This window comes from Brienomyrus brachyistius, unplaced genomic scaffold (genome assembly GCF_023856365.1).
Source record: "Brienomyrus brachyistius isolate T26 unplaced genomic scaffold, BBRACH_0.4 scaffold37, whole genome shotgun sequence".
Taxonomy (NCBI): Eukaryota; Metazoa; Chordata; class Actinopteri; order Osteoglossiformes; family Mormyridae; genus Brienomyrus; species Brienomyrus brachyistius.
In genome coordinates, this window is record NW_026042312.1 from 1,944,498 (window position 1) to 1,961,451 (window position 16,954).

At 46.3% G+C, this 16,954-nt stretch overlaps 1 protein-coding gene across 8 annotated transcripts in view; it reads left to right on the forward strand.

Annotated features, from left to right (window-relative positions):
• LOC125722166 (NACHT, LRR and PYD domains-containing protein 12-like) overlaps positions 1 to 16,954 on the forward strand; it is a 173,370-nt gene that overhangs the window by 30,766 nt on the left and 125,650 nt on the right. For 4 of the 8 annotated variants that reach the window (XM_048998337.1, XM_048998340.1, XM_048998338.1 and 1 more), the window contains one exon: positions 2,481 to 2,594. The exons of 2 other annotated variants lie outside the window; for them this stretch is intronic. In XM_048998337.1, coding sequence (XP_048854294.1) covers positions 2,481 to 2,594 — 114 coding nt within the window. Of the gene's footprint in view, positions 1 to 2,480; positions 2,595 to 11,335; positions 11,397 to 11,554; positions 11,784 to 16,954 lie in introns of those variants that run through there. 2 more of the 8 variants (XM_048998345.1, XM_048998347.1) reach the window with 2 other exon arrangements.

Consider the following 16,954-nt stretch of genomic DNA (forward strand, 5'->3'; position numbering starts at 1 on the left):
ACTGCCCTGCCCCCTAATTAGCCAGGCCTGCCTCCCGGAAGTGGTAAGCAGCTAGCGGCAGCAGCTCTGTAAGGGTGATGCAGGCCTTGGGCACCTGCAGGATAGTATCCCATACTGCCCCGGCCCCCTAATTAACCAGGCCTGCCTCCCGGAAGTGGTAAGCTGCTAGCGGCGGCAGCTCTGTGAGGGTGATGCAGGCCTTGGGCACCTGCAGGATAGTATCCCATACTGCCCCGGCCCCCTAATTAACCAGGCCTGCCTCCCGGAAGTGGTAAGCTGCTAGCGGCGGCAGCTCTCTGAGGTCGATGCAGACTTTGGGCACCTGCAGGATAGTATCCCATACTGCCCCGGCCCCCTAATTAACCAGGCCTGCCTCCCGGAAGTGGTAAGCTGCTAGCGGCGGCAGCTCTGTGAGGGTGATGCAGACTTTGAGCACCTGCAGGATAGTATCCCATACTGCCCCGGCCCCCTAATTAACCAGGCCTGCCTCCCGGAAGTGGTAAGCTGCTAGCGGCAGCAGTTCTGAGGGCGATGCGGGCTTTGGGCACCTGCAGGATAGTATCCCATACTGCCCCGGCCCCCTGATTAGCCAGGCCTGCCTCCCGGAAGTGGTAAGCTGCTAGCAGCGGCAGCTCTGTGAGGGCGATGCAGGCTTTGGGCACCTGCAGGATAGTATCCCATACTGCCCTGGCCCCCTAGTTAGCCAGGCCTGCCTCCCGGAAGTGGAAAGCTGCTAGCGGCGGCAGCTCTGTGTGGGCGATGCGGGCTTTGGGCACCTGCAGGATAGTATCCCATACTGCCCCGGCCCCCTAATTAACCAGGCCTGCCTACCGGAAGTGGTAAGCTGCTAGCAGCGGCTGCTCTGTGAGGGCGATGCAGGCTTTGAGCACCTGCAGGATAGTATCCCATACTGCCCTGGCCCCCTAGTTAGCCAGGCCTGCCTCCCGGAAGTGGAAAGCTGCTAGCGGCGGCAGCTCTGTGAGGGCGATGCAGGCTTTGGGCACCTGCAGGATAGTATCCCATACTGCCCTGGCCCCCTAATTAGCCAGGCCTGCCCGCCGGAAGTGGTAAGTTGCTAGCGGCAGCAGCTCTGTGAGGGTGATGCAGGCCTTGGGCACCTGCAGGATAGTATCCCATACTGCCCCAGCCCCCTAATTAGCCAGCCCTGCCTCCCGGAAGTGGTAAGCTGCTAGCGGCGGCAGCTCTGTGAGGGTGATGCAGGCCTTGGGCACCTGCAGGATAGTATCCCATACTGCCCCAGCCCCCTAATTAGCCAGCCCTGCCTCCCGGAAGTGGTAAGCTGCTAGCGGCGGCAGCTCTGTGAGGGCGATGCAGGCTTTGGGCACCTGCAGGATAGTATCCCATACTGCCCTGGCCCCCTAATAAGCCAGACGTACCTCTCGGAAGTGGTAAGCTGCTAGCGGCGGCAGCTCTGTGAGGCGATGTGGGCATTGGGCACCTGCAGGATAGTATCCCATACTGCCCCGGCCCCCTAATTAGCCAGGCCTGCCTCCCGGAAGTGGTAAACTGCTAGCGGCGGCAGCTCTGAGGGTGATGCGGGCTTTGGTCACCTGCAGGATAGTATCCCATACTGCCCTGCCCCCTAATTAGTCAGGCCTGCCTCCCGGAAGTGGTAAGCTGCTAGCGGCGGCAGCTCTGTGAGGCGATGTGGGCATTGGGCACCTGCAGGATAGTATCCCATACTGCCCCGGCCCCCTAATTAGCCAGGCCTGCCTCCCGGAAGTGGTAAACTGCTAGCGGCGGCAGCTCTGAGGGTGATGCGGGCTTTGGTCACCTGCAGGATAGTATCCCATACTGCCCTGGCCCCCTAATTAGTCAGGCCTGCCTCCCGGAAGTGGTAAGCTGCTAGCGGCGGCAGCTCTGTTAGGCGATGTGGGCATTGGGCACCTGCAGGATAGTATCCCATACTGCCCCGGCCCCCTAATTAGCCAGGCCTGCCTCCCGGAAGTGGTAAGCTGCTAGCGGCGGCAGGTCTGTGAGGGCGATGTGGGCTTTGGGCACCTGCAGGAGTGCAGCGACGGTGATGTCCGGGGTGAACCCTGCCGGGTTCCGGATTGGGAGGGGTACCTTCCGTTATCCGGCGGGGAGAGAAGCTGCGGAGAGAGAGGCAGCTCCCAGGAAGATGGTCGGTTCTTCCGCCAGTCTCTTCTCCTTTGGCTTCTTTTTCTTCTTCCTCCGGTGGCTGTCGGCAGAGGTTGGACCGTCTCCAGAGGACGGACGGCGTCTCAGCAACTTCTGCCTTGTGTAGCGTGATAACCAAACCTTTCATTTAGGAAACTTATTTTTAGGTCACATAGTTTATTTCACAAGAAATCTAACTGTAAAGAAGCCTGTTTGCATGAAGAGCTTCACGGCAGGTTAAGCAGAAGACTGATAAACTGAAGATTTAATGTGATGCTGCTCACAATATATGAATTATATTAATACCATGAGGGTTTGTTTCCTCTCGCTGCCCACAGTGTCCTGATGAAGAGAGCAGACTCCCCTGTACCCAGCTGTGTTTCCATGAAGAGTGATTGGTCAATGGATCGACCACTCTACTTCAGAGAGGGACTTTTTCCTACAGATCAAAGGTAAATGTGCATTTAAACAAACACTGTTAATGACAATCAGACTCTCAGTCAAATGTCACAGAGACACATACAAGCTATGAGGAAGAAACATATTTATAATGAATGCACCAATTTTTACTTTTAACAGATTCCATCACCTTGTGAATTTAAACAAATGTTTGTCTGTATTCTATATAAATAACATCTGAGGTAAATGGATGAGGATTACTGTAAAACCTGACTTTCTGTGAGCTGGAATTGGAAGTTATTTAATCGCAAAGTGGATTTTAAACCCTGACTCTAACTTAAAAGGCACAGAGGCACATTCAAGCTAACATGAAAATAATTTTTACTTTTACAAATCCTATCATCTTTGAGAATTTAATCTGTATTCTATACAGTATATAAAGTACATCGGAGGTAAAACGAAGAGGATTATTGTAAAGAGTGACTTCCTGTGAGCCGAAATTGGAAGTTCGATAATTGAAAATTGGATTAAAAATTTAAATTCTCAGTATAAAGCTTAAAAAATCAGGCTGACCTGCACACTGCTGCGTGTCCATTAAGAAAGACTGGACAATAATTCGTCTTCTTCTGGGGGGGGTGTTTCTGTTTTAGTTGTTAGATGTTCAGTATAGTTGTTTACGTGTGACAGTTACACATAGTCCTGACGTATCTGTATAATTAATATTACACCCATAAACTGTCCTTGGTGGCTGATTTTAGTTGTACCAGTTTGATTTTATAAGTCTCTATGTGCTTTGGACTCTTAATTATAAATGTTGCAGGTCTAATAAATAAAATATTGTAGCAGTTGTGTGATGAAGAGATAATGGCAGTGGAAGTTCTACACGGAGGGCCAGGTTAGTGCCGGTTCTACACGGAGGGCCAGGTTAGTGCCAGTTCTACACGGAGGGCCAGGTTAGTGCCAGTTCTACACGGAGGGCCAGATTAGTGCCAGTTCTTCACGGAGGGCCAGGTTAGTGCCAGTTCTACACGGAGGGCCAGGTTAGTGCCAGTTCTACACGGAGGGCCAGGTTAGTGCCAGTTCTACACGGAGGGCCAGGTTAGTGCCAGTTCTACACGGAGGGCCAGATTAGTGCCAGTTCTTCACGGAGGGCCAGGTTAGTGCCAGTTCTTCACGGAGGGCCAGGTTAGTGCCAGTTCTACACGGAGGGCCAGGTTAGTGCCAGTTCTACACGGAGGGCCAGGTTAGTGCCAGTTCTACACGGAGGGCCAGGTTAGTGCCAGTTCTTCACGGAGGGCCAGGTTAGTGCCAGTTCTACACGGAGGGCCAGGTTAGTGCCAGTTCTACACGGAGGGCCAGGTTAGTGCCAGTTCTTCACGGAGGGCCAGGTTAGTGCCAGTTCTACACGGAGGGCCAGGTTAGTGCCAGTTCTACACGGAGGGACAGGTTAGTGCCAGTTCTACACGGAGGGCCAGGTTAGTGCCAGTTCTACACGGAGGGCCAGGTTAGTGCCAGTTCTTCACGGAGGGCCAGGTTAGTGCCAGTTCTTCACGGAGAACCAGGTTAGTGCCAGTTCTACACGGAGGGCCAGGTTAGTGCCAGTTCTACACGGAGGGCCAGGTTAGTGCCAGTTCTACACGGAGGGCCAGGTTAGTGCCAGTTCTACACGGAGGGCCAGGTTAGTGCCAGTTCTACACGGAGGGCCAGGTTAGTGCCAGTTCTTCACGGAGGGCCAGGTTAGTGCCAGTTCTACACGGAGGGCCAGGTTAGTGCCAGTTCTACACGGAGGGCCAGGTTAGTGCCAGTTCTTCACGGAGGGCCAGGTTAGTGCCAGTTCTACACGGAGGGCCAGGTTAGTGCCAGTTCTACACGGAGGGCCAGGTTAGTGCCAGTTCTACACGGAGGGCCAGGTTAGTGCCAGTTCTACACGGAGGGCCAGGTTAGTGCCAGTTCTTCACGGAGGGCCAGGTTAGTGCCAGTTCTTCACGGAGAACCAGGTTAGTGCCAGTTCTACACGGAGGGCCAGGTTAGTGCCAGTTCTACACGGAGGGCCAGGTTAGTGCCAGTTCTACACGGAGGGCCAGGTTAGCGCCAGTTCTTCACGGAGGGCCAGGTTAGTGCCAGTTCTACACGGAGGGCCAGGTTAGTGCCAGTTCTACACGGAGGGCCAGGTTAGTGCCTGTTCTACACGGAGGGCCAGATTAGTGCCAGTTCTTCACGGAGGGCCAGGTTAGTGCCAGTTCTACACGGAGGGCCAGGTTAGTGCCAGTTCTACACGGAGGGCCAGGTTAGTGCCAGTTCTACACGGAGGGCCAGGTTAACGCCAGTTCTACACGGAGGGCCAGGTTAGCGTCAGTTCTACACAGAGGGCCAGATTAGTGCCAGTTCTTCACGGAGGGCCAGGTTAGTGCCAGTTCTACACGGAGGGCCAGGTTAGTGCCAGTTCTACACGGAGGGCCAGGTTAGTGCCAGTTCTACACGGAGGGCCAGGTTAGTGCCAGTTCTTCACGGAGGGCCAGGTTAGTGCCAGTTCTACACGGAGGGCCAGGTTAGTGCCAGTTCTACACGGAGGGCCAGGTTAGTGCCAGTTCTACACGGAGGGCCAGGTTAGTGCCAGTTCTACACGGAGGGCCAGATTAGTGCCAGTTCTTCACGGAGGGCCAGGTTAGTGCCAGTTCTTCACGGAGGGCCAGGTTAGTGCCAGTTCTACACGGAGGGCCAGGTTAGCGCCAGTTCTACACGGAGGGCCAGGTTAGCGCCAGTTCTACACGGAGGGCCAGGTTAGCGCCAGTTCTACACGGAGGGCCAGGTTAGCGCCAGTTCTACACGGAGGGCCAGGTTAGCGCCAGTTCTACACGGAGGGCCAGGTTAGCGCCAGTTCTACACGGAGGGCCAGGTTAGCGCCAGTTCTACACGGAGGGCCAGGTTAGCGCCAGTTCTACACGGAGGGCCAGGTTAGCGCCAGTTCTACACGGAGGGCCAGGTTAGCGCCAGTTCTACACGGAGGGCCAGGTTAGCGCCAGTTCTTCACGGAGGGCCAGGTTAGTGCCAGTTCTACACAGAGGGCCAGGTTAGTGCCAGTTCTACACGGAGGGCCAGGTTAGTGCCAGTTCTACACGGAGGGCCAGGTTAGTGCCAGTTCTTCACGGAGGGCCAGGTTAGTGCCAGTTCTACACGGAGGGCCAGTTTAGTGCCAGTTCTACACGGAGGGCCAGGTTAGTGCCAGTTCTACACGGAGGGCCAGGTTAGTGCCAGTTCTACACGGAGGGCCAGATTAGTGCCAGTTCTTCACGGAGGGCCAGGTTAGTGCCAGTTCTTCACGGAGGGCCAGGTTAGTGCCAGTTCTACACGGAGGGCCAGGTTAGTGCCAGTTCTACACGGAGGGCCAGGTTAGTGCCAGTTCTACACGGAGGGCCAGGTTAGCGCCAGTTCTAAACGGAGGGCCAGGTTAGCGCCAGTTCTACACGGAGGGCCAGGTTAGCGCCAGTTCTACACGGAGGGCCAGGTTAGTGCCAGTTCTACATGGAGGGCCAGGTTAGTGCCAGTTCTACATGCTGTTTACCGAGTTTGTTAACTAGGGATAGTGAATCAAATGTTGTTAGTTAGCTCTGCTAATTAAGCTGAAATCTCTTTCAAAATTAAGTTAATCTGTCTAAATGTCACTTGGTCAAAAGGGCTGAATAGCAAACTGTCTGTCCTGCCTGCTGTGTCTCTCCGTGGTGAAGCAGGATGTCACTGGTTCTCTCCTGCTGTTAGGAGAAGGTTGATGTTCTGAAGCCGCCTTAATGAATAAAGCTTAAAATGGCATCTTACATCTTTACACATTGAAATATATATCTAGGTTATTCTTTGTCGGCAGCAAGGGCACTTTTAATGGGGACAATTACAGACTTTCTGTTATATTTGTGTAGATGATTTGAGGTTTTAATATTTTTCTGCCTTATTGACAGAGACCATGTTGCGTTTTCAGCTCTGTTTTCCATACCAAAAGAAAATATCACACAGAGGATCAATTGGAAAAAAATATAAACGATGGTTTTCTTTAATTCTTTGTTTTCTCCTCCTCGCCACCACACACAGTATCAACGTTGATGTAGGACACAATAGTCTGATCCCGCCAACTCAAACAGGAACGTCAATTAACTCAGGATCGTACTGCAGGTAATAGACTTGCACACTAACATCGTGATCACAAAACCAAATATATATATATATAAGTGCATGTCATTTTTAGTACCCTACGTAGTACAGTTCAACAGAAAATAATACAAACAGACAATGTAAAAACATTGTGACTGATGAGGACATATAACTTAACACCCCCACTTGTTCTCATCATCTCAAAACCAAGTTAACAATGGAGGTATATTTCAGCTACCAAAAAGAAAACTTTTAAATTTAACCATTTTAATCTTTGCAACTGGTTTTGTTAATATGTCTGCAACCATGTCTTCTGATGGGCAGTAAACGATGTCTATCTTGCCTTCATTTAGTGCATTCCGAATAAAATGAAATCTCACATCAATGTGTTTGGACCTTTGCCTGTTCACTGGGTTATTACTCAGTGCAATGGCCCCCTGATTGTCTCCATGGATTTTGGTGTAATTGTAAACTTTATTATCCATGCCATTGAGCAGTTGAGTCAGATACATGCTTTCCTGTGTAGTGGTTGCCAAGCCGATGTATTCCGCCTCACAAGTAGACAATGCCACTGTGGGCTGCTTCTTTGACTTCCAAGAAATAACAGGGCCTTGTTTGGTCAGGCTAAAACAGTATCCTGTAGTGCTACGTCTGTCTTCCAGAGAAGATGCCCAATCAGAATCACTGAATGCTATTAGGTTCAAGTCTTCATCAGTTTTCTTGAAGCACAACTCGTAATCAATAGTGCCCCTTAGGTATCTCAGGACATGCTTAGCAGCCACCAGGTGCTCTGCTTTTGGTTTCGCCAATGTTTGTGACAATTTGCTAACAATCCAGCTAATGTCCGGTCTGGTACAAGTCATGGCATAAATCAAACTACCTACAATCTCACGGTATTCTTTATGATCAACAACTGAATTGACTGCACCATCAAGCTTTAGTTCACAAGGAGTAGATCTCGGTTTACAGTTTGACATTCCAAACTTTTCAAGTATTCTAAGAATGTACTTTCTCTGGTTCATTTTAATTTCCTCCCCTTTTTGTTCGAATTGAATACCCAAAAAATATGATATTTTTCCCAGATCCTTCATGTTAAATTGGGACTTCATGGTGATTTTGAATTTGTTGAGTAAATGGTTATTGCTAGCTGCTATGATTAAATCGTCAACCCATATGATCACAACAATGGTCTCACTGCCTAATTGTTTTCTATAGACACAGTGGTCAGATGCATTTCTCACAAAATTGTTTTGTTCTAAGTAATCATGTAATAGTTTGTACCAATTTCTTCCGGATTGTTTAAGGCCATATAAGGATTTCTTTAATTTATACACTAATTTTTCCCCTGTCTCTGACATCTTTTCAAAACCTTCTGGTTGTTCTACAAAAATTTCGGTGTCAATTGGAGCATGTAAGTATGCTGTTTTGACATCCATTTGATGAACAATTAAGTTGTTTTGTACTGCTATTTGCATCAGCGCTCGTACTGAAGTAAGGTTTGCTGTCGGGGCAAACGTCTCATGGTAGTCTATACCTTCTCTCTGACTGTAACCCTTAGCAACGTATCTAGCTTTAAAGATCTTTTCTCCTCCAACATTTTCTTTAATGGCATAGACCCATCTACCCCCAACTACATTCCTACCCTCTGGTAAAGAAGTCAGCTCAAATGTATCATTTTCCTTAAGCGAGTCGAGTTCTTCCCTCATCGCGCACTCCCATTTGGGTGCTTCGGGTGACATCAAGGCTTCTTTATAGGTTTGAGGAATTCCGTATACTGCCCTGTAACAACAATCAACATTTGCATGTGTCACGTCCTTATCTTCAAAATCTGGCATGTAATCATCTAAGTATTTTGGGGCTCTTTTCTCCCTTCTTGGGTAGCGCTTATTTGAAACATCATTAGATTTCGGATCTACACTGTTTTTGTTCTCATCTAGGGTTGTGTTTCCTGTAGTCTCATCATGCTGTGACAGATCTGCATTATGAAAGTTCACAATCTCCTCATTTTTGTCTAGGACCTGGTTCTCTGTGCTATCCTCACTTTGTGCCTCATCAACACTACTGTCACTTCCAGCCTTCCTGATTTCATATCCCTGGGTTTCTGAATCATACTCATCTGTTTGTGTATGTTGTTCAACACTGTTCTTTCTAATGAATTTTACAAGTCTGTGCTTTGATACTTTACCTCTATGTGGGTTATAGATCAAGTAAGCTGGGCTGTTCCTACTGTACCCTACAAAAATTCCCTTTTCACCTCTGGGGTCCAGTTTCTTGTGTTCATGATTGTATGTATAACAATCTGATCCAAAAATCCACATTTTGGAAAGATTTGGCTTTCTTCCGGTTAACATGAAATATGGAGTATTTTTAGTTCTGTTATTGTAACACCTATTACGAATGTGTGCTGCACTTTGAACTGCATAAGGCCACAATACCTTTGGTAATCCCTTCTCTAATAATAGACACCTTCCCATTTCAAAAAGGGTCCTCCACTGTCTCTCAGCTGTACCATTTTGATGGGGAGAGTAAGGGGATGATGTCTCATGCCTTATGCCTTTATCCCTTAAAAGTGACTGAAAAGTATTGCTCATGTATTCTGTGCCGTTATCTGACCTCATGCACTTGACTCTACCATATGGTGCACTGTCTGCCAAGAACTTCTCTGTTGCTAATGTTGTGTCACTCTTATTTTTAAGAAAATATACAGATACTGCCCCCGAAAAGTCATCTGTGAATAAAATGGCATACTTAAATCCATCTTGAGCAACTGGCTCAATGGGACCTGCTAAGTCAGTATGTACCAACTCCAGTGGTGCCCTAGCTTTTGCATCAGGTTTCCTATTGATGTGATTAGTGAATTTTCCCTCCGTGCATACACTACAACCTACCTTGTTGTTACCTGTAATCTCCATGCCCTGTACCACACTGGGTAATTTTAACACATCATCAATATTACAGTGCCCCAGAATCTCATGCCAAGTTTTAACATCACAAGTTAAATTTACTCTGTCATTGGAAATCATGTCATGAACTGAATCATCGACACATTGTTCATTGTCATTTACCGTTTTCAGATAGTACAGCCTTTCATGTTCCTCTATTTGGAAAGTGGTTCCATCTTTAAGTATAAGTTCATTTTGTCCTTCCTGAAAGATCATTCTGGCTCCATCGGTTGAGATGGCTTTTACAGAGATTATGTTTTGTGGATATGTTGGTATGAATAAGGCCTTCCACAGCATGATCTTGGTGATTTTTCCTTCTGAGTCCTGAAGAAATACCTCTGCGTCACCACGTTTCAACGCCACACTGTTTGTCCTGGTTCCATCTGCTAGCTCCATGTAGTGTGATTTTGGGTTAAAGGTCTCATCGAATCTTGTGAATTTACTTTTCTCTGTTATGATATGGGATGTTGCTCCACAATCTACCATCAGTCCATTTCCTTTGATACTATTTGTGGGAAAGTGTTGACTAACCTTAAATACAAATGTTTGTTTGTCCTTGTGGTCCTCTTGTCTCTCCGCAGTTTGTTTCGCGTTGTCTTTGTACTTGGTTTTTCTTCGGCATGTCTCGTCGTTGTGCGTTGAGCTTTTATGGTAGCTGCACCATTTACTGGTTCCTTTTTGGCGGCACTCTCTCGCAATATGACCGCGATTCCCACATCCGTAGCAGGTTATAGATGATACGTCCACTTTCATTACATTATCTGATTTAGTTTTTATGCCGAACTTTTCTGTCTCTTCGTAGCTTCTTAGTTTACTTTTGAATTGAGTAAGTGTTAATTCCTCGCTGCTCTGCGTCGTATGAATAGCGAAGGGTTTGTACGATTCCGGGAGGCCCTTCAGAATCATGGCTATTATAAGCCCGTCGCTAATTATTTCCTTCGCGTTTCGCAGGGATATTACTGCCTTTTCAGCTCGGATGATATAGTCTGTTACAGATTCTTCTGGCTCTTTTTGTAATGAGGTTAGTTCTGTATACAGGGCAATAATTCGGGGTTTACCCTGACTAGCGTAATGACTTCGTAGTATTTGTAAAGCTTTTCTGCCATCATCTACCGCCTCTCTCATCACTAGCGATAGGCTTCTATCGTCTAGTAGTTGGATTAACTCTGCGTAACATTCGGCGTTCTTTTCTGCATCTGGATCAGCGGTGGACAGGATCGTGTCCTTTAAGCCCATTATTCTCAGGTGACCGAGAAATTTTACTTCCCAAAGTTCGTAATTATTTTCATCCCCATCGAAAACTAACCTGTGCCATCTTCCTCCGGTGTCACGCCTGGGCCCATAACCTGTTGCGTTTTCAGCTCTGTTTTCCATACCAAAAGAAAATATCACACAGAGGATCAATTGGAAAAAAATATAAACGATGGTTTTCTTTAATTCTTTGTTTTCTCCTCCTCGCCACCACACACAGTATCAACGTTGATGTAGGACACAATAGTCTGATCCCGCCAACTCAAACAGGAACGTCAATTAACTCAGGATCGTACTGCAGGTAATAGACTTGCACACTAACATCGTGATCACAAAACCAAATATATATATATATAAGTGCATGTCATTTTTAGTACCCTACGTAGTACAGTTCAACAGAAAATAATACAAACAGACAATGTAAAAACATTGTGACTGATGAGGACATATAACTTAACAGACCAAATGGATGAATGCAGATCAGGTCTACAGGATAAACCGGGTTCATCATCCATATTGATGGTTTGTATTTATTGCCGATATATATTTTCTTAAGTATCGTGTGAATTGGCTTACATTTTATACAGCTGTACAAGAGGAAACTAATTCAAACCTACAAATCTCAAATGAAACTATGAAAAGGTTTGGTGAAACGAGTTAACTGTGTCTGTGGATTTTAGTCACTAGAAGAAAATGCTGTGAGGTTCCTGAAGGATGAGCTGAAGAAGATCATGAGGTACCTAGATCAGAATTACCCAGAATTCTCTGGGCCTCAGCTGGAGGTGGACAATGACCTGGACAGTGATGGTAAGATGCAGAAGACCTGTGGTAGAGAGGGAGCTCTGAAGATCACACTGTACATCCTGAGGACCATGAAGCAAAATGATCTCGCTGACATGCTGGAGAAGAGTAAGAGCTGCATCTCATTCTGTGTGTTTGTTTGATAGATAAAAATAGTCTATAATAAAAACATGCAATAAACCTCAGTTTATCATTTAACTTCATTTGATTTAGTTTCGTTTGTATGAGTAAAAAATGTGTTTTTTTAAAAGTTTGTGCATTTACTTTTAATTTAATTTCAGGGCATCTTCTGTCACAATGTCAGCGCAGAATCAAATGTAACCTGAAGAAGCAATTTGAGTGTGTATTTGAAGGGAAAGCTAAGGAAGGACAGCCAACACTTCTCAGTTTTACACAGAACTCTACATAACTGAAGGTGGGACTGGAGCAGTCAATGATGAACATGAAGTGAAACAGATTGAAACAGCATCCAAGAAAAGGCGAACAGAAGATACTACAGTCAAGTGCAATGATATATTTAAACCCTTATATGGGCGTGTGACACCTATCAGAACTGTACTCACTAAAGGGGTGGCAGGTATCGGAAAAACTGTCTCTGTGCAGAAATTTATTCTCGACTGGGCAGAAGGAAAAGAAAACCAGGATGTTCACTTCATATTTGCTCTTCCTTTCCGGGACCTGAATTTGATTAAGGATGAATACAGTCTGATTGAACTGCTTCACCACTTTGTCCCAGAACTGAAATCATTTCAATCCACTGAGCTGTTTAGGTACAAAGTCTTGTTCATCTTTGATGGCCTGGATGAGTGTCGCCTTCCTCTCGATTTTCAGAATAATGAGAGCTGGTTTGATGTAACAAAGAAAACGTCACTGGATGTGATGTTGACTAACCTCATTAAGGGGAATCTGCTCCCATACCTCCTGAGTATATCCACCGGGTGACAGAGATACGAGGGTTCAGTGATGCCCAGAAGGAGGAGTATTCAAGAAGAGATTTAATGATCAGAGCCTGGCCAGCAGGATTATCACACATGTGAAATCATCAAGGAGCCTCTTCACCATGTGCCACATACCTGTGTTCTGCTGGATTTCAGCCACTGTGCTTAAGAGGCTTTTTACTGAGAATGACAGGGGAGAAATTCCAAGGACTCTGACTGAAATGTACACACCCTTCCTGATCTTTCAGACAAGTTTAAAAAATGACAAGTATATGAAAAACCATGAAACTAAGCTTAAGGAATACAGCAAGGAATTCCTTTTAAAACTTGGTAAACTGGCTTTTGACAACCTTGAGAAAGGCAATCTCATATTTTATGAGCAAGATCTGACAGAGAATGGCATTGATGTCACTGAAACTTCAGTTTACTCTGGAGTGTGCACAGAAGTCTTTAAAGAGGAGTATGGGTTGTACCAGGAGAAGGTGTACTGCTTTGTGCATCTGAGCATCCAGGAGTATCTCGCTGCTTTATATGTGTTTCTGTCAAACTCATCAGCTGACCTGCTGAAGACTGCAGTGGATCAGGCATTAGAGAGCAAGAATGGACACTTGGACCTCTACCTCCGCTTCCTCCTGGGCCTCTCAACAGACTCCAGTAAGACTCTGTTACAAAGGCTACTGGGGCTGACAAGAATCAGCTCACATACCATTAAGGAAACAGCCCAATACATCAAGGAGAAAATAAAGGAGAATTTATCTCCAGAAAGGACCATCAACCTGTTCCACTGTCTGACTGAACTGGGTGACAATTCTCTCGTAGAGGAAGTACAAAGATACCTGAATTCAGGAAACATTTCAGCAGATGACCTCTCACCTGCACAGTACTCAGCTCTGGCCTTTGTGATGCTGATGTCAGATGAGGAGCTGGATGTGTTTGACCTGAATAAATACATCAGATCAGATAATGAGCACTGACATCCAGTCTGCCTTCTGATCACAGCACAGCATCCTAACCTGCTATAGAAACAGTGAGGGCTCTTTATCCACAGGGTGTATAAGTGGTATGTGAGTGTTATTGTCAGCAGGCGCGTTCATGTGATGGAGCCCAGAGCTGGGAGCTTCCGTATGACTGCTGTCTCTGGCTGCTCACTGGCGCCCTCTGCTGGCATCAGCTGCACCTGGCTGAGGATGTGACGGCACATCTAGTCTGGCAAACATAGATAAACATTGTTTAAAATATAAAATGAATATGCAAACATGTAATTTATTTCCCCTCTTTTATCAGCAAGGTTTCTTTTTAATCTAGTTTATATTAACTAAAGGTAGTGATGTAGTAAAAACAAAAAAGACAAGATTTCCACGACCATCCTTTGTGTAACAAATAACCAAAGATCATCATCATACAGAATGGTCCAGTTTTCATTAATAGTGGGAAAACCACTCATATTCGTTTCAGCTCTGGATGCTGTAGGAAGCATTTCTGTAAATACTGAGTGTGGTGCATGACTCTTTGGGTTCAGACTCTGTGTCCATGAGCGGAAGGTTGCTGGTTCAGATCTCTTGGCTGGCAGAGTGATGTCATCGCTGAGCCCTTGAGCTGCAGGGGTGCTGGATGCTGGCCGATCCTGCGCTGCGACCCCCAAACTTCCTCTCACCTGTATTTGTGTCTGTGTGTCTCTTGGAGAGCAAGATGGGAGGGGCGAAAAGACAATTTCTCCATGGGGGTGAATGAAGTATCATTATTCATAAATCACTCAAACAAACATTTTTTCTAAAAGCCTATTTCACAGGACTGATAGCTCTCCGATTAGTGTATTGTTGATTAAGGCTGGGCGATAAGTAAAGAAAATGTGTATGTGTCATTTAGTTGAACAATATCGTAATAAATAATCATTTTGAGTCCCCCCCCCCCCCAAACACTGAATGCAATTTCAATTCAGTTCAGTTTCATCTGTGTAGTGTATTTTCATTACATCATCTCAAAGCACTTTAAAACATCCCTGCCCAAAGCCCCCAGTGAGCAAGTCAAAGGGGACAGTGGCAAGGAAAAACTCCCTAGAAGGAAGAATCCTTGGGAGGAACCATAGTCAAAGGGGGAGCCCATCCTCCAGGGGGCAGCAGAGGAAGCCCTAACCCTAACCAGACTCAAAGGGGGAGCCCATCCTCCAGGGGGCAGCAGAGGAAGTCAAATGATCAAGATGGCAAAGTCCTAATTCACATTATCCCAATCTTAACATGTCAGTCACAAAGCGGGGGGGCAGGGAGGTGATGACAGGCAAGTGCTGGAGCTGCTTCAGATGGCAGGGAGAACAGTAGTACGGCAGCAGGGTAAACAGGGAAGATGTCACAGGCAGAAGGGTGAGCAGGCCGGAAGGATGTCACAGGTAGTGGAGACGTCGCAGGCAGCAGGGTAGGCAGGATATCCTTAAAACTTGGGGTCTCCAGGCAGCACAGCCCAGGGGGAGTAGGGGAAATAAAATGTGCAATTAGCCAAAGTAGGGGAGACTAGAGACAGTGCAAAAGTTAGGAGAGTGCAGTATGTAAGCTCCGGCAGATATGGCAATGGCAGCATAAGTAGGAGGGAGAGGCAGGTGGGAACGCAGACATGGGGAGTCCCTGAATGTCAGCACTCCAGTTCCACAAGGGGGTGTGAAGCTAAAGTGACAGACTGACAGTTCAGTTTATCTAAAGCCAATGGCACCGATCCCCAGCCAGCTCTACACCTCACACTATAGGTCTGACTGGGAGTGAGCAGTTAGCTAGAGCTAGAACTAGTGTCCCTATAAGCTAAACTAAACAGGAGTGTTTTTAGTCTAGACTTGAATATTGAGAGTCAGCCTGAATCCCACACATCCGCTGGAAGACTATTCCACAGCTGAAGAGCACTATAAGAGAAAGCTCTGCAGCCTGCCGTAGCTCTTTCTGCCCTGGGTACTAACAGATATCCTGCTCCTTGAGATGGAAGAAAGCAGGGTTGTATAAGGCCAGCAGGTTACTAAGGTATTCTGGTGCAAGGCTATTCAGTGTTTTATAAGTCAATAGCAGTATTTTGTAGTTAATCCGAGACTTAACTGGAAGCCAGTGAAGGGAGCATAGAACAGGGCTAACATAATCACATTTATTAGTGTTTGTAAGAACTCTGGCTGCTGCATTTTGTACCAGCTGAAGTTTATGTGAGGATCCAGATGGGCACCCAGAAAGGAAGGCATTACAGTATCCAGCCTGGAAGTTATAAAGGTGTTAGTGTTTCCGCTTCATGAAAGGAGAGCATCTTCCGAAGCTTGGCGAGGTTCCGTACATGATAGAACTCAGCTTTAGTGATGCTTTTTATGTGAGCATCGAAACATAAATCTGAATCAACCAGAACACCAAGATCTCTGACCACTGTGTCAGGTTGGGTATGAAGACCACCAAGGTTGAGGTTGTCAGACTTATTTTGAGCCGCCTTCGGACCAGTTAACAGTACTTCTGTTTTTCTGTGTTTAACATAAAGAAATTATTTGCCATCCAGCACCGGATATCTAGTCGACAGTCTTCTAACCGAGAGCTGTGATGCATCATCTGGCTTAACAGATATATATATATAACTGTGTATCATCAGCAAAACAATGAAACCCAACACCATGATTTCTGATAATGTGACCAATATATACAGTGTACAGAAGCGGCCCATCACTGATCCCTGTGGGACACCATTGTAGGAATATTTAGCTCAGGTAAATGTTAATATCTCCACCAATATGTTCTGAAATTAATTACATTTTAATCTATTATTTAATTATGTTTATTAACTAATTGTTATGCTGAATGGTTGGTTGTTCCAAACTCAATTGCGAATCCCCGTGAGTCGGTTAATGTGAGAATTACATGGGATTCACTAGTTACCAGTATCGCTTAGTAACCTGGGTTAGAAGGCTCGTCCAGCGAGCTGCATCACCAGGTAATGTAAACGATCGGTACTGAAGCTCCCCTCATGGCCGATGAGAGAGAGTCTTGTGATATTTCAGGGGAGTTTGAGGTTTCAGAGCTTTGTAGCCAGATCGCATAGAGGCAGGACTATTGTGAGCACTCAATGAATGGAGGCTGAAGTGGTGTAAAAGACATGCATTTATTCCTAACTAACACTACAACTAACATAAGACAGACATTACACATAACACAAACAACAAACACAAAATAACGGAATAGAACCAAACAGAATGTAACATGAAAATGCAGTGACCAGATTTAAAATGGGTTACCTTAAAAGGGAAATACTGTTCTGCAAAGCAAGCACAGTTTGTGGAAACACGACCCTAAAGTCATAAAGCAGGTTAACAGAACTGCTTAGGTTGTTAGAATG